The sequence below is a fragment of the Acipenser ruthenus genome, chromosome 3 (assembly GCF_902713425.1).
Source record: "Acipenser ruthenus chromosome 3, fAciRut3.2 maternal haplotype, whole genome shotgun sequence".
NCBI classification, from domain to species: domain Eukaryota; kingdom Metazoa; phylum Chordata; class Actinopteri; order Acipenseriformes; family Acipenseridae; genus Acipenser; species Acipenser ruthenus.
In genome coordinates this window covers 1,679,295-1,698,373 of record NC_081191.1, presented here as the reverse complement: position 1 = coordinate 1,698,373, position 19,079 = coordinate 1,679,295, and the positions used below count along the sequence as shown (strand labels likewise).

The following is a 19,079-nucleotide window of genomic DNA, read 5'->3' as shown; positions in this document are numbered from 1 at the left end:
ATATTCCAATACAATTACACAGAGACATATTCCAATACAATTACACAGGGACATATTCCAATACAATTACACAGGGACATATTCCAATACAATTACACAGAGATATATTCCAATACAATTACACAGGGACATATTCCAATACAATTACACAGGGACATATTCCAATACAATTATACAGATATATATTCCAATACAATTACACAGAGACATATTCCAATACAATTACACAGAGACATATTCCAATACAATTACACAAGGACATATTCCAATACAATTACACAGAGACATATTCCAATACAATTACACAAGGACATATTCCAATACAATTATACAGAGATATATTCCAATACAATTACACAGAGACATATTCCAATACAATTACACAAGGACATATTCCAATACAATTACACAGGGACATATTCCAATACAATTACACAGAGACATATTCCAATACAATTACACAGAGACATATTCCAATACAATTACACAAGGACATATTCCAATACAATTATACAGAGATATATTCCAATACAATTACACAGAGACATATTCCAATACAATTACACAGAGACATATTCCAATACAATTACACAGGGATATATTCCAATACAATTACACAGAGACATATTCCAATACAATTACACAAGGACATATTCCAATACAATTATACAGAGATATATTCCAATACAATTACACAGAGACATATTCCAATACAATTACACAGAGACATATTCCAATACAATTACACAAGGACATATTCCAATACAATTATACAGAGACATATTCCAATACAATTACACAGAGACATATTCCAATACAATTACACAGAGACATATTCCAATACAATTACACAAGGACATATTCCAATACAATTACACAGAGATATATTCCAATACAATTACACAAGGACATATTCCAATACAATTATACAGAGATATATTCCAATACAATTATACAGAGATATATTCCAATACAATTACACAGAGATATATTCCAATACAATTACACAGAGACATATTCCAATACAATTACACAGAGACATATTCCAATACAATTACACAGAGACATATTCCAATACAATTACACAGAGACATATTCCAATACAATTATACAGAGATATATTCCAATACAATTACACAGGGATATATTCCAATACAATTACACAGAGACATATTCCAATACAATTACACAGAGACATATTCCAATACAATTACACAGGGACATATTCCAATACAATTACACAGAGATATATTCCAATACAATTACACAAGGACATATTCCAATACAATTATACAGAGATATATTCCAATACAATTACACAGAGACATATTCCAATACAATTACACAGAGACATATTCCAATACAATTACACAGAGACATATTCCAATACAATTATACAGAGATATATTCCAATACAATTACACAGAGATATATTCCAATACAATTACACAAGGACATATTCCAATACAATTACACAGGGACATATTCCCATGCAGATTTCTAACGTGTTCTTATTTTCTGTGAATCCACACAGGGATCAGAAGGACAAGCTGGATCCTCCGGGATACCTGGGCTCAGAGGAGTGCCTGTAAGTGAAACTTAACTTGTAACAATTTACTTTACACTAGAACGACCGCATTTATAGGCATACCTAGAACAACCATGACCTGTCAATTTGACATATTAAAAACAACATACATATTATAATGAAAGGACAAACAATTGAGTATTAGTCGTAGTTTTATTCAGGAGCATCATATAAAGCATCTACACAACCGAAACATCATAAATAAACAGACATTTGAACAGAAATGTGTTTATATACAGACATATTACATAACACGCAACCTCAAAAAACTGTAAAAAATGAAATGAACAAATATTTGAAAATGAATGTGTGTATATACAGGTATCTCATATACATACGAAACTGTACAACTGAAACGATGTAAATAAGTATCTTTTTTTTAATAAATGCGTTTATATTGCCTACATAAAGCGCATATACTGTACTCAACCAAAGCTATGTGTTTATACACAGACATACTATAATAGAAATGATATGAATAAATAAATATTTGAACAGAATGGGCTTCATTTACAATTGTTTACAAAGTCTGAGTGTTTGGGCATTTGGCACAGCTATCAACAGTAACCCAGGCTTCTGGCACCAAATGTTCCACGGGCATATAGTAATGCAATGAAAGCTTCTAATTCCTCCAAGGGCATTGACCACGGATCATGTTGGTGTCCCGTCTGCTTCAGAGCCAGATTGTCATTGTCCGTCTTTGCTGCCATTTGGTAAAATGTGCAGTAATTCCAAACACTGCTCTGCTGTCCTGCGTCTTAGCGATCCATTTGCAATGTGTATTGGGGTAACAATGAATTTCTTAGAATAAACAAGTGACTTATAGTAACCAGTGCAGACAGACAGCCTGGCGATGTGAGCTGTCAAGGCTGATTGAAACAATAGAAATGTCAGAAGACCGCTCTCCTGAGGAATGCAGACTGATATAATCAAATTTCAATACATGGCCGCAAGTCCCTGCTGATAAATACAAATAATAATATGTTTTACGTGTATCAGTCAATTTGACCGCTCCTGGTCAGAATAGGCATGTCAGTATTTTAGTCTCTGTCAGGGTAATTAGTACATATATTTAGGAAATGTCAGGAAAGCACAGCTCCATATTTTAAATCATAAGTGTACAACTAGTCCAGTTACAACTTCAAATGAACTACATTATACCCAGATGTGGCGAGACAATACTTTCACATCTTACAGACTGGTGGGGGGCTGAAACCAAGTTCAAACTGGTTGCATGTAATTTAGATCCTCTGTCTTGAATTTGGCTCCTAGTTTCAGGTTTCAGGCCACTGCATGACACACCAGGGGAGACTTGGGGTTTGATATAGCAAAGTTGCCCCAAACTTGGTCGTCCGCTCCCCTGGAACCAGGTTTTAGCCTGCTGTTCCTGAAAAAGTGGCTTTGTGTTCCCTCAGCTTTAGTTAAGTAAAGGATAAATGTCACCAGTTATCTTTCTTTTTAGATAGATATCTTTGTTATGAGATTAACCCGTGCTTGTTTTCTTTCTTTCTATGCAGGGTGAAAGAGGAGTTAAAGGTGAAAGAGGGATTAGGGGAGAGAAGGTAAGCTCTATACCCTTAAGTGCATTTTAACAAATCCGATTTCAATGTGTCAAATGTTTTTGAAGGAACACTGCGAAGAATAGCCAGGATAGGCACCCTAGATTCGTATGCAGATTATATGATCTGCCCAAATCTCTACTCACACCCCAAGCCTTGCATTTACTGTACTGTCTGAAAAAAAAAGAAAATACATACTTCTACATTTTCATTTTTTTTGTTCATTTGTGAATAGCATTTTTTTTTGTGTTATATTTTCACTGGCATATTCAAGACTGCTGTTGCCTGGCTTTAGAATACCTCATCATTTCTTAAGGTTGGTAAGATTGTAAAAGCATGCTGTTAGCACCCTCTGCTGACAATCTCATAAAATGAGAAAAAAAGGAGGACACCCTAACTGCGTGTGTTTATACCAGGGGTGCCCAATCATGGGCCTGGAGTGCCATTTCACTCCAGGCTGAACAGGTACAATTATACATGTATAATTATCTACTGCAGGGTCTGGACTGGTTAGGGTTAATTAGTTCAATTAAACAATTTAGAACAGGGTTGGAACAAAGAGTAGGAGCGGAAGGGCCAGCTTTGGCCACCCCTGTTTATACAGTCTGTGTACGCATGACTGTCACTGTTCATTCTACACCTGTTTATACAGTCTGTGTACGCATGACTGTCACTGTTCATTCTTCACCCCTGTTTATACAGTCTGTGTACGTATGACTGTCACTGTTCATTTTTCACCCCTGTTTATACAGTCTGTGTACGTATGACTGTCACTGTTCATTCTACACCTGTTTATACAGTCTGTGTACATATGGCTGTCACTGTTCATTCTTCTTCCTAAATATCTCAAACACCAAGCAACTCAATCAGGGGGGGGGGGGGGGGTGTTTAACACATAGCTTGTGTATCGTTGTACAACAGAACATTTTCTAAACTGGTATCTACTTACCTCTTAATGAAGATGATTGTAGGGTTGCTTTAATTAAAACATATAATGTAAAGAGACATGATGTTCTGCCTATTGAAATCACATCAAGAGCATCTCATTGACGGAGGCTTGAGTTTAACATAATGGTCAGCCCCAACTCCTGCACATACAGAGATGTTCTCAAGAATCTGCACCGTGACCATTAACCCTTGGTCGCCTGGTTGTGCCATGGGAATGCTTAAGCACTTGCTGTCAAATAAAGCAGATGTACACTGAGTGCCACTCAAGAACAAGGTTGGATAACCACTGTTATGACATTTTGTCCACAGCAATTACAGCACATGACTATGCAAGGTTCTCATTAAGCAGTGTAACTTTGACATCAAGTTTAAAAGCAAGGTTCATGTCTCGAATCATTATTGAGAATGGAGCTGTGAGAATTCTTCAGTTTTCAATCTCCAGGATGCCATTTTTGTTGTAAGGTAGACTAGACTAGTTAAGCCAGCGTGCCGCATTGATCCAAGACTAGGCATTCATAATCAGTAACCCATCCGCCTCAGGTACATCTCCTGCCCAGCTGTTGTTATTACAAGCCAGTGGCATGTGAGGAACCCTACAGTATGGAAAGGAAATAAAATGATGGGAAATGGGAAATGGGAATTCATTAATATGATATCAACTTCATTACTTCTGGTACTGTAGCCCATGTTTCACTAAGTCACCTACATTCACAGCTATATCCATTTTAGTTAGGGATGGCTTTTACATATTTTTGCTCCGCTGGGCAAAAGCAAAAAATCAGTTCCTGCCCAAAAAGCTTAACAGGGTGCACATTTGGGAGCACTTTGGCCAGTGTATTTGAATCAAATTCACCAAGAAAAAAAGCATTCTGACATCTTATCCTCTTGGTTTCTGTTGCTGGGCTGTTAAAGCAATCACGTACATCAACAGTAAATCTGTCTAGCTTCTCTGTCTGTTTCCTGCTCTACCTACAGTGCATGTCTGTTCAAATGTTTAACATCAATGCACAGTGAAGAGGATGCACTGTATCCGCTTGGGAGAGCTGAACTGCAAATGCAGGGTTCAATTGGAGATGTATAGGGAAATCTTGGAATGTTATTTGTAGCAATGTAGGGGGAAAAAAATCTAGATTTGCTAAAGTTGCTTTAATCCCGACATGGCTTTCAGTAAAACACTGTTAATTATAGATGGAAAACAAAACAAAAATCAGAGACTGTACAGCTACTGTATGGCCAAAAGTTTTGCATCACCTAGAATTTTAGGATTGAGACATAATAATAATTAAAAAAAAAAAAAACTTGATCAACATAATTTAGATATTTTATTTAACGTTATATAATCAAATAAACTACAAAATGATATCTCAAACGTCAACCGCAAGCCAGAATAGCAGTACACTATTTCATGTTAGATTTCGAAATGTCACATTTTTCAATCGTTGTCAGTTTTTCGTTAAGTATATGGAAAACTACAATATGTTAATTCAATATGTTAACGTAACATTATTTTGCAGGTTTCATTCGACTTCATGAAGCAAAATTAGTTAATTTTATAGTGATGCAAAACTTTTGTCCATAGTCCTCTGCTACATGCATATAAAATAAGATTAACCTGAATGACAGAAATATATATTTTTTTTATACAAGGGAGAAAATGGCCTAGATGGATTTCCTGGGAAAATGGGTCCCGCAGGAAAAGATGTAAGTTTACTTAAATATATTTTAAATTGTTTAAAGGCTAGTTTAATACACAACTGGAATGGGTCATTTAGATTGGTGCTTGACTCAGTTTAGCCTCTCTCACATGATATTATTGAGAAAGGTATCATGCACTGCTAATTATTATTATACTTTTCATTATTGTTTGTCTCGTGCAATATACTGTATATTTAGTTTTTGTTTTTCAAACAGGGATTAAAAGGAAGCAATGGATTACCTGGTGTTATTGGACCCAAAGGTGAAAAGGTATGGATTGTTTCAAAGCAGAGATGTTTGACATAATTTCTTGCATCAAGCTTTCAACTGGTATTTTAAAAATACCTGGCGGAGGAGAATATTACATGTACTCGCCATTTCGCCAGAGGACACAATGTCTCCGTCTAGTGGCAGAAAGGGAGCGGTTTATAAATTCATATTGTACTTCAGAATATAGAGATTTTACATTGAGAAACTGAGAGTAAATAACAACCTCACAGTTTAGTAGCTCATGCAAAAACAAACACGAATAAGACACTACGAATGCATGCATGAAATGCAGTTGTTAAGGTGAAAGCTGCCGAAATATCTCTGCTCTAAAGGGGAATGAGGAGTGCCCTTTAAGATTACATGTTGAACTCTTAATATTTCCAAAATCCAAACTGAAATAGATGGAAAGCTTATTAATAGCATCTCTGTGGATGCGATGCATCCCACTGACAGCCATGTGAATGCACATGCTAACCTGATTCCTCTTTGAATTGATATCCACGTCTGATTTGCACTGTGTTCATGTTAAAATGTACTTGGAATGTTTTTGAAGAATAGTGTTATTATTGATTGCTTTATAGTATGTGACACTGAACCCTGTTTTGATGCAGGACATTTCAACATGCATGTGATTATCTGGCTCTGATTGGAAATACATCCGCCTTTAATTAATGTGTGTTTATGTTACAAAGAACAGTCGTAGTAGCACTAGTGTTATTATGGATTTTAATTATGTTATGGTATGTGGCACTGAATTGCAAGTTATATTTAATGATATGTTTTGTAAAAAAAAATTAAAAAAAATACAAAATACAGACAGAACTCAGAACCCCTGAAACACACACACACACACACACACACACTTTATTAACACTTTATAGGTGTATAATATACATATTACTATACTATTTTGACCACATTTAGATCACACACTCATGATTATTTTCTTTCCTTGGCCAATCGTATATCACATGCATTACCCCTTGAAATCTGTATACAGCTTACTCTTTGCATCAGTATTGGCGTGAGTTTGCAGAGGATGTTTTACTTTTCCATTGAACTTTGTCGTTCTTATGGAGAACAATGAAATATGCAGTAGTCCCACTTTTTCATTCCCACTCTGGTGTTTTTTTTTGTATTCTCTTGGCAGGGTGGAATGGGCCCTCCTGGAATTTCAGGAGATGCGGTAAGGATTTTTTTTTTTTTAAATTGAATCAAACATTGCAACACCTGTTGCCTCAAGTCTGGATTCACAGAACTGCAATGCATTAGGCTTGTTACCAAACTGGCTGATTATCTTCGCAACAGGACTAAATTGACACAAAATCTGTAAGCTTTAGCTCTTATATCTACCCATATGGCTTATCTGTTTGCTCTCAGTGGGAGTCCATTTCAAACTATAGAGCTCTCTGTTAACAACCCTTTTTAGTTTATTAATGTATTATTAGCTTTTCTATCAAGTAAACTTACTGTTAAACAAAAGTGATACTAGTTGTAAGCAATAGTGCCCTTCCTTTAACTCAGTGTCAGCATAAACCATTATGGCCCTTATTACCTGTCAAAGCGAAATGTGCCTGCCTCTTTCGCATTGTGTTTAAGATGCTGGCTTGTGGTGGTAGTGGTTGCCGACCTGAGTTCTGGCTAGCCGGGTCACAATCCTGTTTACCCGAGTCACAGCGATCCACCTCAGGATGTGGGTTGACACGCTTTGACCTGGGTTGACCGAGACAAAATGCATGATGGCTGTTCTTAAGCTGACAAAATAACAAACAGCCACACCTACCTGAAGGTTTCACTTCCGGAAGGAACGTTTTTGTTTATTCTGTTTAGCCATATTTCTGTTGCTTGAGACACACCATGAGCCAGATTGCAGCAGGGAAGAAGAAACATTTGCTCTAATCAACGTTTGGGCTGACGGTTCAATCCAGAGAAGCTTTGATGGAAGCGTCTAACAAGCTGCTTCCGGGGCATTGATACGCGCATTCTTTACTTGCGTCTGTCACCCAGGTTAACACAGCTTTCTCAAAAGCAATGTGAAATCGCGTGGCCAACCTGCATGACACCAGGTCCCGACCTGGGTAGGTTTCGACCCGTGTAGAGCATGCCAGTGTGAAAGTGGCTTTAGAATCAGTGACTGTATTAAAAAAAATAAAAAATATATATTCAACAATAAAAATTAAGGAAATAATTTAAATATAACCTAACCTAGCCTAAATGTTATCGGTCTATTGCCAACACCAGATTCAGTATTGATATTAAAGCAATTGCTGTAAACACATGTTTAATTTATATTTATGTTTCTGATATATGTATATACTTTTCTTTCTAGATTGAAGGCGTGAAGGGAGAAGCAGTAAGTAGAGTACTTACCATTATTGATTTTTTGTATTGTTATTTGCCCAGTTATTTATTCTGTTGATTCTTTTGAAATATGCTAGTAATATCATTACGATACTATGGGCCTTTAGTACATGTTTTCATTTACTTGGTTGCTAGTAATAACTTGTATAGTTAAGAATCGGACCATTCTCATTTGTATGTTTAATGACCAGGAATCAGGCCAAGTTTGTGATACAAATGTAGCAGAAATTGTTGCAAATGGAGTTTCTATGATTGGCATTTCCAGTGGTATACTGAAAAAAAAAACAGATAGAATGAGCTTGGAGCAATGTTGTAAAAAAAATGGGAATGGAATGTTGCCAAGACTGCATGTAAACCTAAAAGTGGAACATATTTAAATGATATATATATTTAATGTTTTTTCAGGGACCCCCTGGGCCCCGGGGACCTCCAGGGCTATCTGGACCTGCTGGGCCACCAGTAAGTAATAGAGATAGATAGATAGATAGATAGATAGATAGATAGATAGATAGATAGATACTTTTTTTACCTTTTTAAAAAAACAGTATTTTCCACTTTAAAGAAACAAATCTTTGAAATTACAAGATAACACAACACAAATTACAGTATTACATAATCAAGTATTTCAATATTTAAATGAATAGCAAAAACAGAAAATTACAAATAAATATTTAAAATCCCTCCATCAGTCTCACAAAGTGCACCAGCAATACACCAATTCAAAGAAATGTTTCCAGATCATTTACCATACTGTAATATTTAAAATCTAGTTTAATCCTGTTGATAACCAGTATTCTAAAAACAGTAACTTTGTTGGTTTCACCAACACCAGCAATGTGAGCCTTCCTGCTTTTTAAAATGGAGAGCTTGGCTTTTCCTAAAAGGAAATTTGTCAACTGACACAAATATTTTTTCCTTTTTGTGTAAGGTACACCAAAGTTAAAAGCACACTCAGAAAAATCCAAAGCAAAGTTAACAAACAGGTGCTTTATAAAAACACAAAGGGAAACAGAAAACAAAACCATGAAAAACAGTCTCTCTTTCTGTGCAAAAGAGGGGCATTTGTCTGTTATTCTTATGAGTTGAAAGCGACGATGGTGTGCAGGAGTCTCCACTGCAGGTCCCCTGATCTCTTATGAGTTGAAAGCGACGATGGTGTGCAGGAGTCTCCACTGCAGGTCCCCTGATCTCTTAAGAGTTAACAGTGACGATGGTATGCAGGAGTCTCCACTGCAGATCCCCTGATCTCTTATGAGTTGACAGCGATGATGGTATGCAGGAGTCTCCACTGCAGATCCCCTGATCTCTTATGAGTTGACAGCGATGATGGTGTGCAGGAGTCTCCACTGCAGATCCCCTGATCTCTTATGAGTTGACAGCGATGATGGTATGCAGGAGTCTCCACTGCAGATCCCCTGATCTCTTATGAGTTAACAGCGATGATGGTGTGCAGGAGTCTCCACCGCAGGTCCCCTGATCTCTTATGAGTTGACAGTGATGATGCAGGAGTCTCCACTGCAGATCCCCTGATCTCTTATGAGTTGACAGCGATGATGGTGTGCAGGAGTCTCCACTGCAGGTCCCCTGATCTCTTATGAGTTGACAGAGATGATGGTGTGCAGGAGTCTCCACTGCAGGTCCCCTGATCTCTTATGAGTTGACAGCGATGATGCAGGAGTCTCCACTGCAGATCCCCTGATCTCTTATGAGTTAACAGCGATGATGGTGTGCAGGAGTCTCCACTGCAGGTCCCCTGATCTCTTATGAGTTGACAGCGATGATGCAGGAGTCTCCACTGCAGATCCCCTGATCTCTTATGAGTTGACAGCAATGATGGTATGCAGGAGTCTCCACTGCAGGTCCCCTGATCTCTTAAGAGTTGACAGCGATGATGGTATGCAGGAGTCTCCACTGCAGATCCCCTGATCTCTTATGAGTTGACAGCGATGATGCAGGAGTCTCCACTGCAGATCCCCTGATCTCTTATGAGTTGACAGCGATGATGGTGTGCAGGAGTCTCCACTGCAGGTCCCCTGATCTCTTATGAGTTAACAGCGATGATGGTGTGCAGGAGTCTCCACTGCAGATCCCCTGATCTCTTATGAGTTAACAGCGATGATGGTATGCAGGAGTCTCCACTGCAGATCCCCTGATCTCTTATGAGTTGACAGCAATGATGGTGTGCAGGAGTCTCCACTGCAGATCCCCTGATCTCTTATGAGTTGACAGCGATGATGGTGTGCAGGAGTCTCCACTGCAGATCCCCTGATCTCTTATGAGTTGACAGCGATGATGGTATGCAGGAGTCTCCACTGCAGGTCCCCTGATCTCTTATGAGTTAACAGTGACGATGGTATGCAGGAGTCTCCACTGCAGATCCCCTGATCTCTTATGAGTTGACAGCGATGATGGTATGCAGGAGTCTCCACTGCAGGTTCCCTGATCTCTTATGAGTTGACAGCGACGATGGTATGCAGGAGTCTCCACTGCAGGTCCCCTGATCTCTTATGAGTTTACAGTGACGATGGTGTGCAGGAGTCTCCAATGCAGGTCCCCTGATCTCTTGGGTAAGGAGGTTTATAGAGACTCCTCCAGGCCGGTGCGGCCTGCTCTCTCACCTCCAGTTGCTCCCTCCAATGTGTGTGTGTCTGGAAGTTCTTGTAATTGTCTTTTATGATGTATTTTAATTCACATTGCATATACTTTTTTGCCCTCTATATCTGCCAGGGGGAGATCTGTCAGATTTTCAGATGGGCAGATGGGGAAATCAATAAAGAGGGGAAAGGGGTCCCAATTAAGGCCTGGTTCATTTCTGAGAAACCTTTTTTCAGAATTTCCTGCTGCTCTCTGGACAAGGCTGTTTGAAGCTGATACAGTAGCCTTCCAGCTATTCTCATGGAGCGTAACCCCAGAGATGATGACAACTGTTGTGGACTTTTCCATTTTGAGTTTTCCACATCCACAACATGTTGTAGCTTTGTCATCCCAGCTTTTACCACTGACTTTGTGAAAGTGAGATACCGTTAATTCAAATGACAGGTTCCTCTAGCAGCCAATAAAAATCAAGAGTTCCCTCGCCTCTTTGAACCCTCAGACTCTGCCACTCCCTGAGCACACTTTGGTAAAACGGTGGCAGGTTGGGAGAGTTGACCTGGGCACTATCTAGGAGGAAAAGCTGTTTATCCAACTCCAGCCCTCCAACCTGACGCAGTAAAAGCAGAGCCACATATGTCAAGTGAAGTTTCTCACTGCTATACAGCAGTTTCTTCACTGTTTGCAGACTGAATGCTCTGTGTCTATTGGACAGGTCCATCAAACCTTGTCCCCCTTCTTCAAGAGGCAAAAGCAACACACACTGCCTTAGCCAAAGTAATTTGTCCCAGAAAAAAAAAAACTCAAAAACTGTCTGAATTTCTTTTAAAAGGTCTTTTTGAGGCTCCACACACCTAAGTCAAAAAGAATAGAGGCTGCCAGATTATTTATAATTAAAACTCTTCCCTGGTAAGAGATCTTTGGTAAAATCCAATGCCATTTCTGCAGGTGCCCTTTTACTTTCTATCACAACCCCTCCCAGTTTTTCCTAACTGCCCTCTCATTCCCCAAGTACACTCCCAGATACTTATCTCCTCCTGGCTCCACTGCAAGCCACCCGGCAGAACTGGGGTGACATATCCCTTCCAATCCCCTACCAAAAAACCTTAACTTTTTTGCCAGTTTATTTTGGCCGATGAAATTGTTTCAAAATATTTTTGACTTTCATATAAATTGTCAACCTCTGCTTGACTTTGTCGCTATTACACAGATCCCCTTTCTTTGATAATAGTGCCCTCCTGCAGGTCAGAGGCAGCGCTCCTTTCTCCACGCTTTCATTGTGGACTGCGTACAGGTCATCCTTTAATAGTGTCACGAAAGCACTTTGACATTCAGCAGCTCAGCCAGCTGCTGTTTTTTTGTTCTTGAGGTCTTGAATCGACCTGCTTTTGGGATTGGACTGTAGAGCTCCCTGAAGCTCTAACATGTCCCTCTCCAGCTGTCCCAGAGCCTCAGTCATCCTCTTTGTGACATTAGTAGTGCACTGCTGAGAGAACAATCTGATCTGCACCTTCCCCACATCCCACCACTCAGCCAGGGAAGTAAAAGCAGTCTTCTGCTCTATCCACCTTTCCCAGAAAAAAACTCATGCATTTTTTAAAATGGGTATCTTTTAAAAGCTGAATATTAAAATGCCAGTAGGATTTTCCTAGCTTTAGGGAGGGTACCATTTTGAATGATCAAAAAACCCAGTTGGAGAATTAAAACACTTGGTGACCAAATTAAAATGCTGTTTAAAAACATAAAAGCGATCTAACCTGGCCAAGTGGACACATTATTATTGCTGTATTTGACCTATGTCTACTGTCTATTTGAAATGTTAACATTTTTCCATACATGAGTCAGGTCAGGTCTAAAATTTAATCTAAAATCCAAAAAAAAACACACTGACGTAAAAAAGAAAAAACACCATTTTCCAATCCATTTAAAATCATTAATTTTTTAACCTGTTTACTGACTTTACTGATCAGATTTTTCCAACGCTTTCTGTGACGTGAATCGTGCCGCTAATAAAAACAAAGCAATGTTTGGAAAGTGATCCTCAACACTGACCCCTCTTCTACCTTTCATGAGTTCTAAAAAAATCCTTTATGTTGCTGTCACTGTAGCCAGCTCCAGAGGTAGCCGAGTCTGATGCTTGAGAGCAGTCAGTTAGACTCGCCTCTTCTTCGCTGTCTATCTCTGAGCTCTCTTCAGGAGCTTTGATGGTGACCCTAATGCTCCACTCTGCTCAGGCTCCGCTACACTTTCATCTGTAACATTGGCTTTTTTCTTTGCAGTACTATCGTCTGCCCTTTTCCTCTGCCTTTTCTTTTTCAGTTTTAAACTCAAACTCCTCCACTGCTGTCTCCTCTTCCATTTTCTCCATTGCTGGATTTACATTACTTTCTCTTCTGACTGTTTGATTGAGCCCTACAGACCCAAACACACTCTCTGTTTATTTGCTGCAACTCGATTTCTCACCATCAGTCACTGCTTCCACAGTGCTGCCCATAGCAAAAGCTGACAGTTCTTCAGTGCTATTTACTGTCTCCTCACTGCCCCATTTTTCAGTCACTGTCAGCTCACTCATGCTCGCCTCAGTACTGATCTCTTGATCCAGTCTCTCAGCCCCCTGAGTCTCTATCTGTTGGTTATTGCCATTTGCAGGGTCATTGAAGCCGGTCCTGGCTTCCTGCCCAGTCTCTCGTCTCTCCATTTCTTTACACACACTCTTTTTTCCCTTCTCCTGTTGCCCCTCACTAACCTCTTTTTCAGGACAGTTTTTAACAACATGCCCCTCTTTCCCACAACCAAAACATTTCATGACATCCATATAATATAATTTATTTTCCTCTTTAAATTTGAGGGTTACATTTAACTCTTTCTTCATGTCATTCAGAATCATATTTTCTTGCCTACAGAAAGAAATTATATGTTTCAGTTTAGAAGATTTACATCCCAGTGGGATTCTCGTCGGGCTTGAAACAATTTGTCTGTGTCGGGAAAGTGCATTCTCTATCACATCATTCTTTAAAAATGGAGGAACATTTGAGAGGATAACCTTTCTGGATGGTAAAACAGTAATAAATGTCTCATTTATCACAATTCCCTTTGCAACAGCTTTAGCAATGAGATTAATTTTGTTTAGAAACAACTGACCCACTCACTCGAGATGCAAATTTAACATTTTCGCACCCCACATCTTCACCTAACTCTAAAACACATTGTTCCAAAGAAACAAAACCCTCCAACATGATTTTCACCCCATGACGACGGCTTAACTTTTCAAAAGAAAAGTTTGAGGGAGCTCCCCTCCCCCAGAACTGGCCATACTGACAAAGTCAGGTAACATCTTTGAAAACACCCAAATAAAACAAACACTAAATAACACTTATATCCCAAATAAAAATAATTAAAAAAAGAAAACCACATACAACAAAAAAAACAGCATCACACACCCCTCACACACCCAGCATGCACCAACAGACAGAAAAAGTAGATAGATAGATAGATAGATAGATAGATAGATAGATAGATAGATAGATAGATAGATAGATAGATAGATAGATACTCATTAGCCTGACCTCTTTGACATCAGTCGTGGCTCTGCTTCACTCCTCCAAGGCTAACTCATAAACATTTGATATTTCCACTTGGGCTATGGCATATCCTCTATCTATCTATCTATCTATCTATCTATCTATCTATTGACTTGTTTTGCCTGGCGGAGTGAGTGTGTGTGGAGTGGTGATGTGTGTGTGTAAGCGCTGCTGGCAGGTCTTTTGCTCTTTTTTTGTCTTTATACTGTTTTGCATTTATTGTTTTAAAATGTACTGTTAAACAGTTCTACTGTGTTGAGCCTCCAAACTTTTCTTTTGAAAGGTTAACCTCCCGACACGGAGTTAAAGTTTCCACCGAGGGTTTTATCCCTTTGGAGGAATGTGTGCTCACTATTGGGGAGGTAGTCGGCTGTGACAACATAAAATCAGCTTCTCGCATGAGCGGGTCGATTGTAGTTTTTTTTAGGTACAGTCGAACTCGTATCTATGGTTGTAGAAAAGGGGATTGTTGTGAATAACAACAATCCCAGTAATTCCTTTAGCTGTCGCGCTAGGAAAATCACCCTCTCTAATGTTCCCCCTTTCCAGAAAAATGAGGTGCTAGAGAGGGAGCTGGCTAGATATGGGCAGCTCATGTCCGGGCTGAAGAGAATCCCTTTAGGCTGCAAGTCACCACATCTGAAACATGCATTTCATTCAGAAGGCAGTTGTTTATGATTTTAAAAAACATAGATGAAGATCTTAACATTGTGCTTAAGTTTAAGGTGGATGGCAGTGATTATGTCATTTATGCAACCTTTGACTCGATGAAGTGTTATAGATGTGGGACTGAAGGTCACATTGTGAAAAACTGTCCCGAGAAAGAGAGTAGGGAGCGTGATGGGAGTAAGGGAGACGAGACTGCTGATAAGTAGAAGCCAGGACCGGCCGGTGCTGGGCTCACTGGCGGTCAGTACCTGCGGGCAGCAGGGAGGGAGAGCAGGCTTGTGACGGTGGGGCAGCTGAGCTCCAGGAGACAGGCAGTGACTCTGTGTTGGGGGGCGGAAAGCCAAACCAAAACAGCAAAGGTACAGCAAAAGCAAATTAATTCTGGGAGTGGTGTAGGGGAAGCAAAGAATGGTATAAACAATAAAACTACTGACAATGAGAGCGCAGACAGTCAAGGAACGGAGGGAGAGAGGGAGCAAATAGAAACAGAGACGGTGGCTAGTGTATGGGGCGATGTGCAGATACAGGTAGAAGGGTTAAAGTTTGCAGAGGACAGTGAGTTTTTTAGATTGCCGGGGAAAAAAATGGCTAATAAAACAGAGGACAGTGCTGTCACTAAAATACACAGCGGTTCTTCAGATGGCAGCAGTGTCAATAGGAAGCCTGAGAGCTCTGCGGAGCTGTGCAGCGCGCAGGCTGTCAGAACAGTGACAGACAATCCCGCTGTAGACAGTGACGATGAAGGCAGTCTTACTGATTCCTCTCAAGCATCACAATCGCTGGTGTGTATAAACCCCGGGGAGGGTATAGTGTTCACAGCATTAAAGATTTCCTGGAGCAGACAGAACGGCGAAGGGGAATTGATGTGGAGGATTTTTTTGTCCCAATATTGATTTGTTTCTGAGCTCAGTGCAAGGTTTAAAACAAAACGTTTCTGCTCAGGAAACGTTTAATACTCAGGAACTATTGCGCCTGAAATACATATCGAGCAAACTGTGGCAGTGTTAAACACAGTCAGTCCTGATGGCCAGTACACTCCTAATTCTCTTTCACTTTACTGTCTGCTTGTTTTTCTTTTCTGAATATCTGTGTGTTTCCTTTTCAAACTCTTCAACGACTAACTTTAAAATTGGGTGCCTTACTATTAATGGCTGTAGAAATGCTATTAAAAGAGCCACATTGTTCGAATATATCTCGCAGAAAAATATGCATGTTACGTTTTTGCAGGAGACTCACATAGATGGAGGAAATCGGGTTGATTGGGAAAAGGATTGGAAAGGAGATGTTTTTTTTTCAGTAATGGAACCAATGTGAGTGATGGGGTTGGCATTTTGTTTTTTGAGGGGTTTAAACCGAGTTCTGTAATTGTCTGTGACATCATACAAGGACGCCTACTCAGAGTCCAGGTGGTTATTGAAGGCAGAGTGTTTGTTTTTATTAATGTCTATGCACCCACTGACGGCAGGGAGACAGTAAGCTTCCTCCAGAGGCTTGAAGACATTTTGGCAGAATGTAAAATGGAAGAGGTGTTAGTTTTAGATGGGGATTTTAATTGCACAGCTATTAGCAGATTAGATTGGAATCACATTGAGCCACATCCCCAGTCTGCCAAGGAACTGGTTAGGATTGAAAAATATATTGAACTAGTTGATGTGTGAAGAAACCTTAATGCAAAGGATAGGCAATATACATGGGTCAAAACACATGGCACTGATGTTTCGATGGCCAGACTGGATCGTTCTTATACTGTTAAAGATTATTTAAATATTTTTAAATCTTGTTTTATCACCCTCACAAGCCTGTCAGATCACAGTTTAGTTTCTGTTAGTGTGTTGCTCCCCTCTCTGAGACTACAAAGTGCATACTGGCATTTTAATACTGCTTTAATTAATGACAAGCAGGAAAGTTTTTAATTTTTTTTTGGGAGAGATGGAGATGAAAAAAAGAGACCTCCTCATTGTGGCAATGTTGGGATGTAGGGAAGGCATGAGCAATATAAACATCACAAAGAGCTTAAATAAAACCATGAGAGAGCTGGAGGTGGACATCCTACAGCTCTAGAGAGCTCCGGAGTCCAGTCCAAACGAAAGGCTGATTGAGGGCCTAAAATGTAAAAAAAAGGGGGTTAGCGGATCTGCTGGACATAAAGGTGCAGGGGGCTCTGGTGAGATCGCGTTTCCAGAGCTTAGTGGAAATGGATGCACCCACTCAGTATTTCTTTGGGCTGGAGAGAAAGAGTGCACAGAGCAAAGTTATTCATTGCCTGAGGACAGCGGCTGGGCAGGAGCTGAGGGAGCATGCAGATATCCGGAAGCTGGCAGTGGGTTTTTATAAGGACCTGTTTACAGCAGAAGTGGTGGAGGAGACAGTAGAATCACAGCGTTTCCTGCAGGGCCTCCCTCAGCTGCCTGAAGAGGAAGCCAAGGGGCTGGAAAGCCCTCTGACACTGACTGAACTCTCTGACACTCTCCAGGGGCTGAACAACAAAAAGACACCTGGACTTGATGGCCTCCCAGTGGAGTTTTATAAAAAGTTCTGGTCTCTGCTGGGAGAGGACTTATTGGGGTTTTGAGGGAGAGTGTGCAGGAGAAAGTTTTGAGAGAGTTGCAGAAGAGCTGTTATCACTCTCCTCCCTAAAAAGTGAGATTTGTGTAATATGAACAACTGGAGACCTGTGTCGTTGCTCTGTGCCGACTATAAAATCCTTTCCAGAGCCCTCGCAAACCGCCTCAGGACTGTGATAGGGCAGGTGGTGCAAGGAGACCAAATGTATTATGTTCCAGACAGATCCATTTTTGATAATATCGTTTTAGTTCGAGACATACTGGCAGCTTCCAGGCTTTTTGGTTTCAATGCAGGTGTAGGTGTAGTGTCGTTAGATCAAGAAAAAGGCTTTCGACCGGGTAGATCACTTCTACCTGTGGCGGTCACTAAAAGCTTTTGGGTTTGGGACCGCATTCTTAGAGAAGGTTCAGCTACTCTATGGTGACATTTATGTTTTATTGAAAATCAAGCGCCCCTTTCCCCGTTCAGAGAGGTATTAGTCAGGGGTGTTCCATGTCTGGTATGCTCTATGCTATAGCCATAGAGCCTCTTATAAATGAGCTGAGGAGGGTCTTGACTGGACTGTCCATTCCTCAGTGTCCTGGTAAACCAGTGAAGATAACAGCCTATGCAGATGACATTGCTGTATTTATTACTAACCAAACTGATAGTGACAGTGTAGGCACCTGTCACAGACTGTTTGAGAAGCTGTCATCTGCTAAAGTAAACTGGGCTAAAAGCAGTGCTCCTGGGTGACTGGAAGGGTTGTCATCCTTCAGTTTTACCTGCTGGACTGCAGTGGAGCATGGCTGGGCTCCTTTATCTGTGTGTCTATCTCGGGGATGACAGCACAGTGCAGAGGAATTGGGAGGGGGTGGTGGAAAAAGTGAAAGGCAGGTTGCAGCGGTGGAAATGGCTGCTCCCGCAGATCTCCTATAGAGGTAGGGTACTCATTGTTAATAACTTGGTGGCATCTAGCTTTTGTCACAGATTCATCTGCCTGGAGTCCCCACAGCCATTAGTGAAACAGGTTCAGGCTGTGATGCGTCATTAGTGAAACAGGTTCAGGCTGTGATGTGTCATTAGTGAAACAGGTTCAGGCTGTGATGCGTCATTAGTGAACAGGTTCAGGCTGTAATGCATCATTAGTGAAACAGGTTCAGGCTGTGATGCATCATTAGTGATGGAGTGCATTGGATCAGACAGAGTTTGCTGTACCTGCTGCTGGCTGAGGGGGGCCAGGGACTCATAGACCTTTCTAGCAGGTGGAGG

The 19,079-nt window shown here is 40.3% G+C and overlaps 1 protein-coding gene across 2 annotated transcripts in view; it reads left to right on the top strand.

Moving 5' to 3' along the window:
• LOC117435680 (collagen alpha-1(XXII) chain-like) overlaps positions 1-19,079 on the top strand; it is a 128,971-nt gene that overhangs the window by 53,318 nt on the left and 56,574 nt on the right. For both annotated transcript variants that reach the window (XM_059010208.1, XM_034059034.3), the window contains exons 16-22: positions 1,535-1,588; positions 3,106-3,150; positions 5,743-5,796; positions 6,007-6,060; positions 7,211-7,246; positions 8,390-8,413; positions 8,827-8,880. In XM_059010208.1, the coding sequence (XP_058866191.1) occupies positions 1,535-1,588; positions 3,106-3,150; positions 5,743-5,796; positions 6,007-6,060; positions 7,211-7,246; positions 8,390-8,413; positions 8,827-8,880 (321 nt within the window). The remainder of the gene's footprint in view (positions 1-1,534; positions 1,589-3,105; positions 3,151-5,742; positions 5,797-6,006; positions 6,061-7,210; positions 7,247-8,389; positions 8,414-8,826; positions 8,881-19,079) is intronic.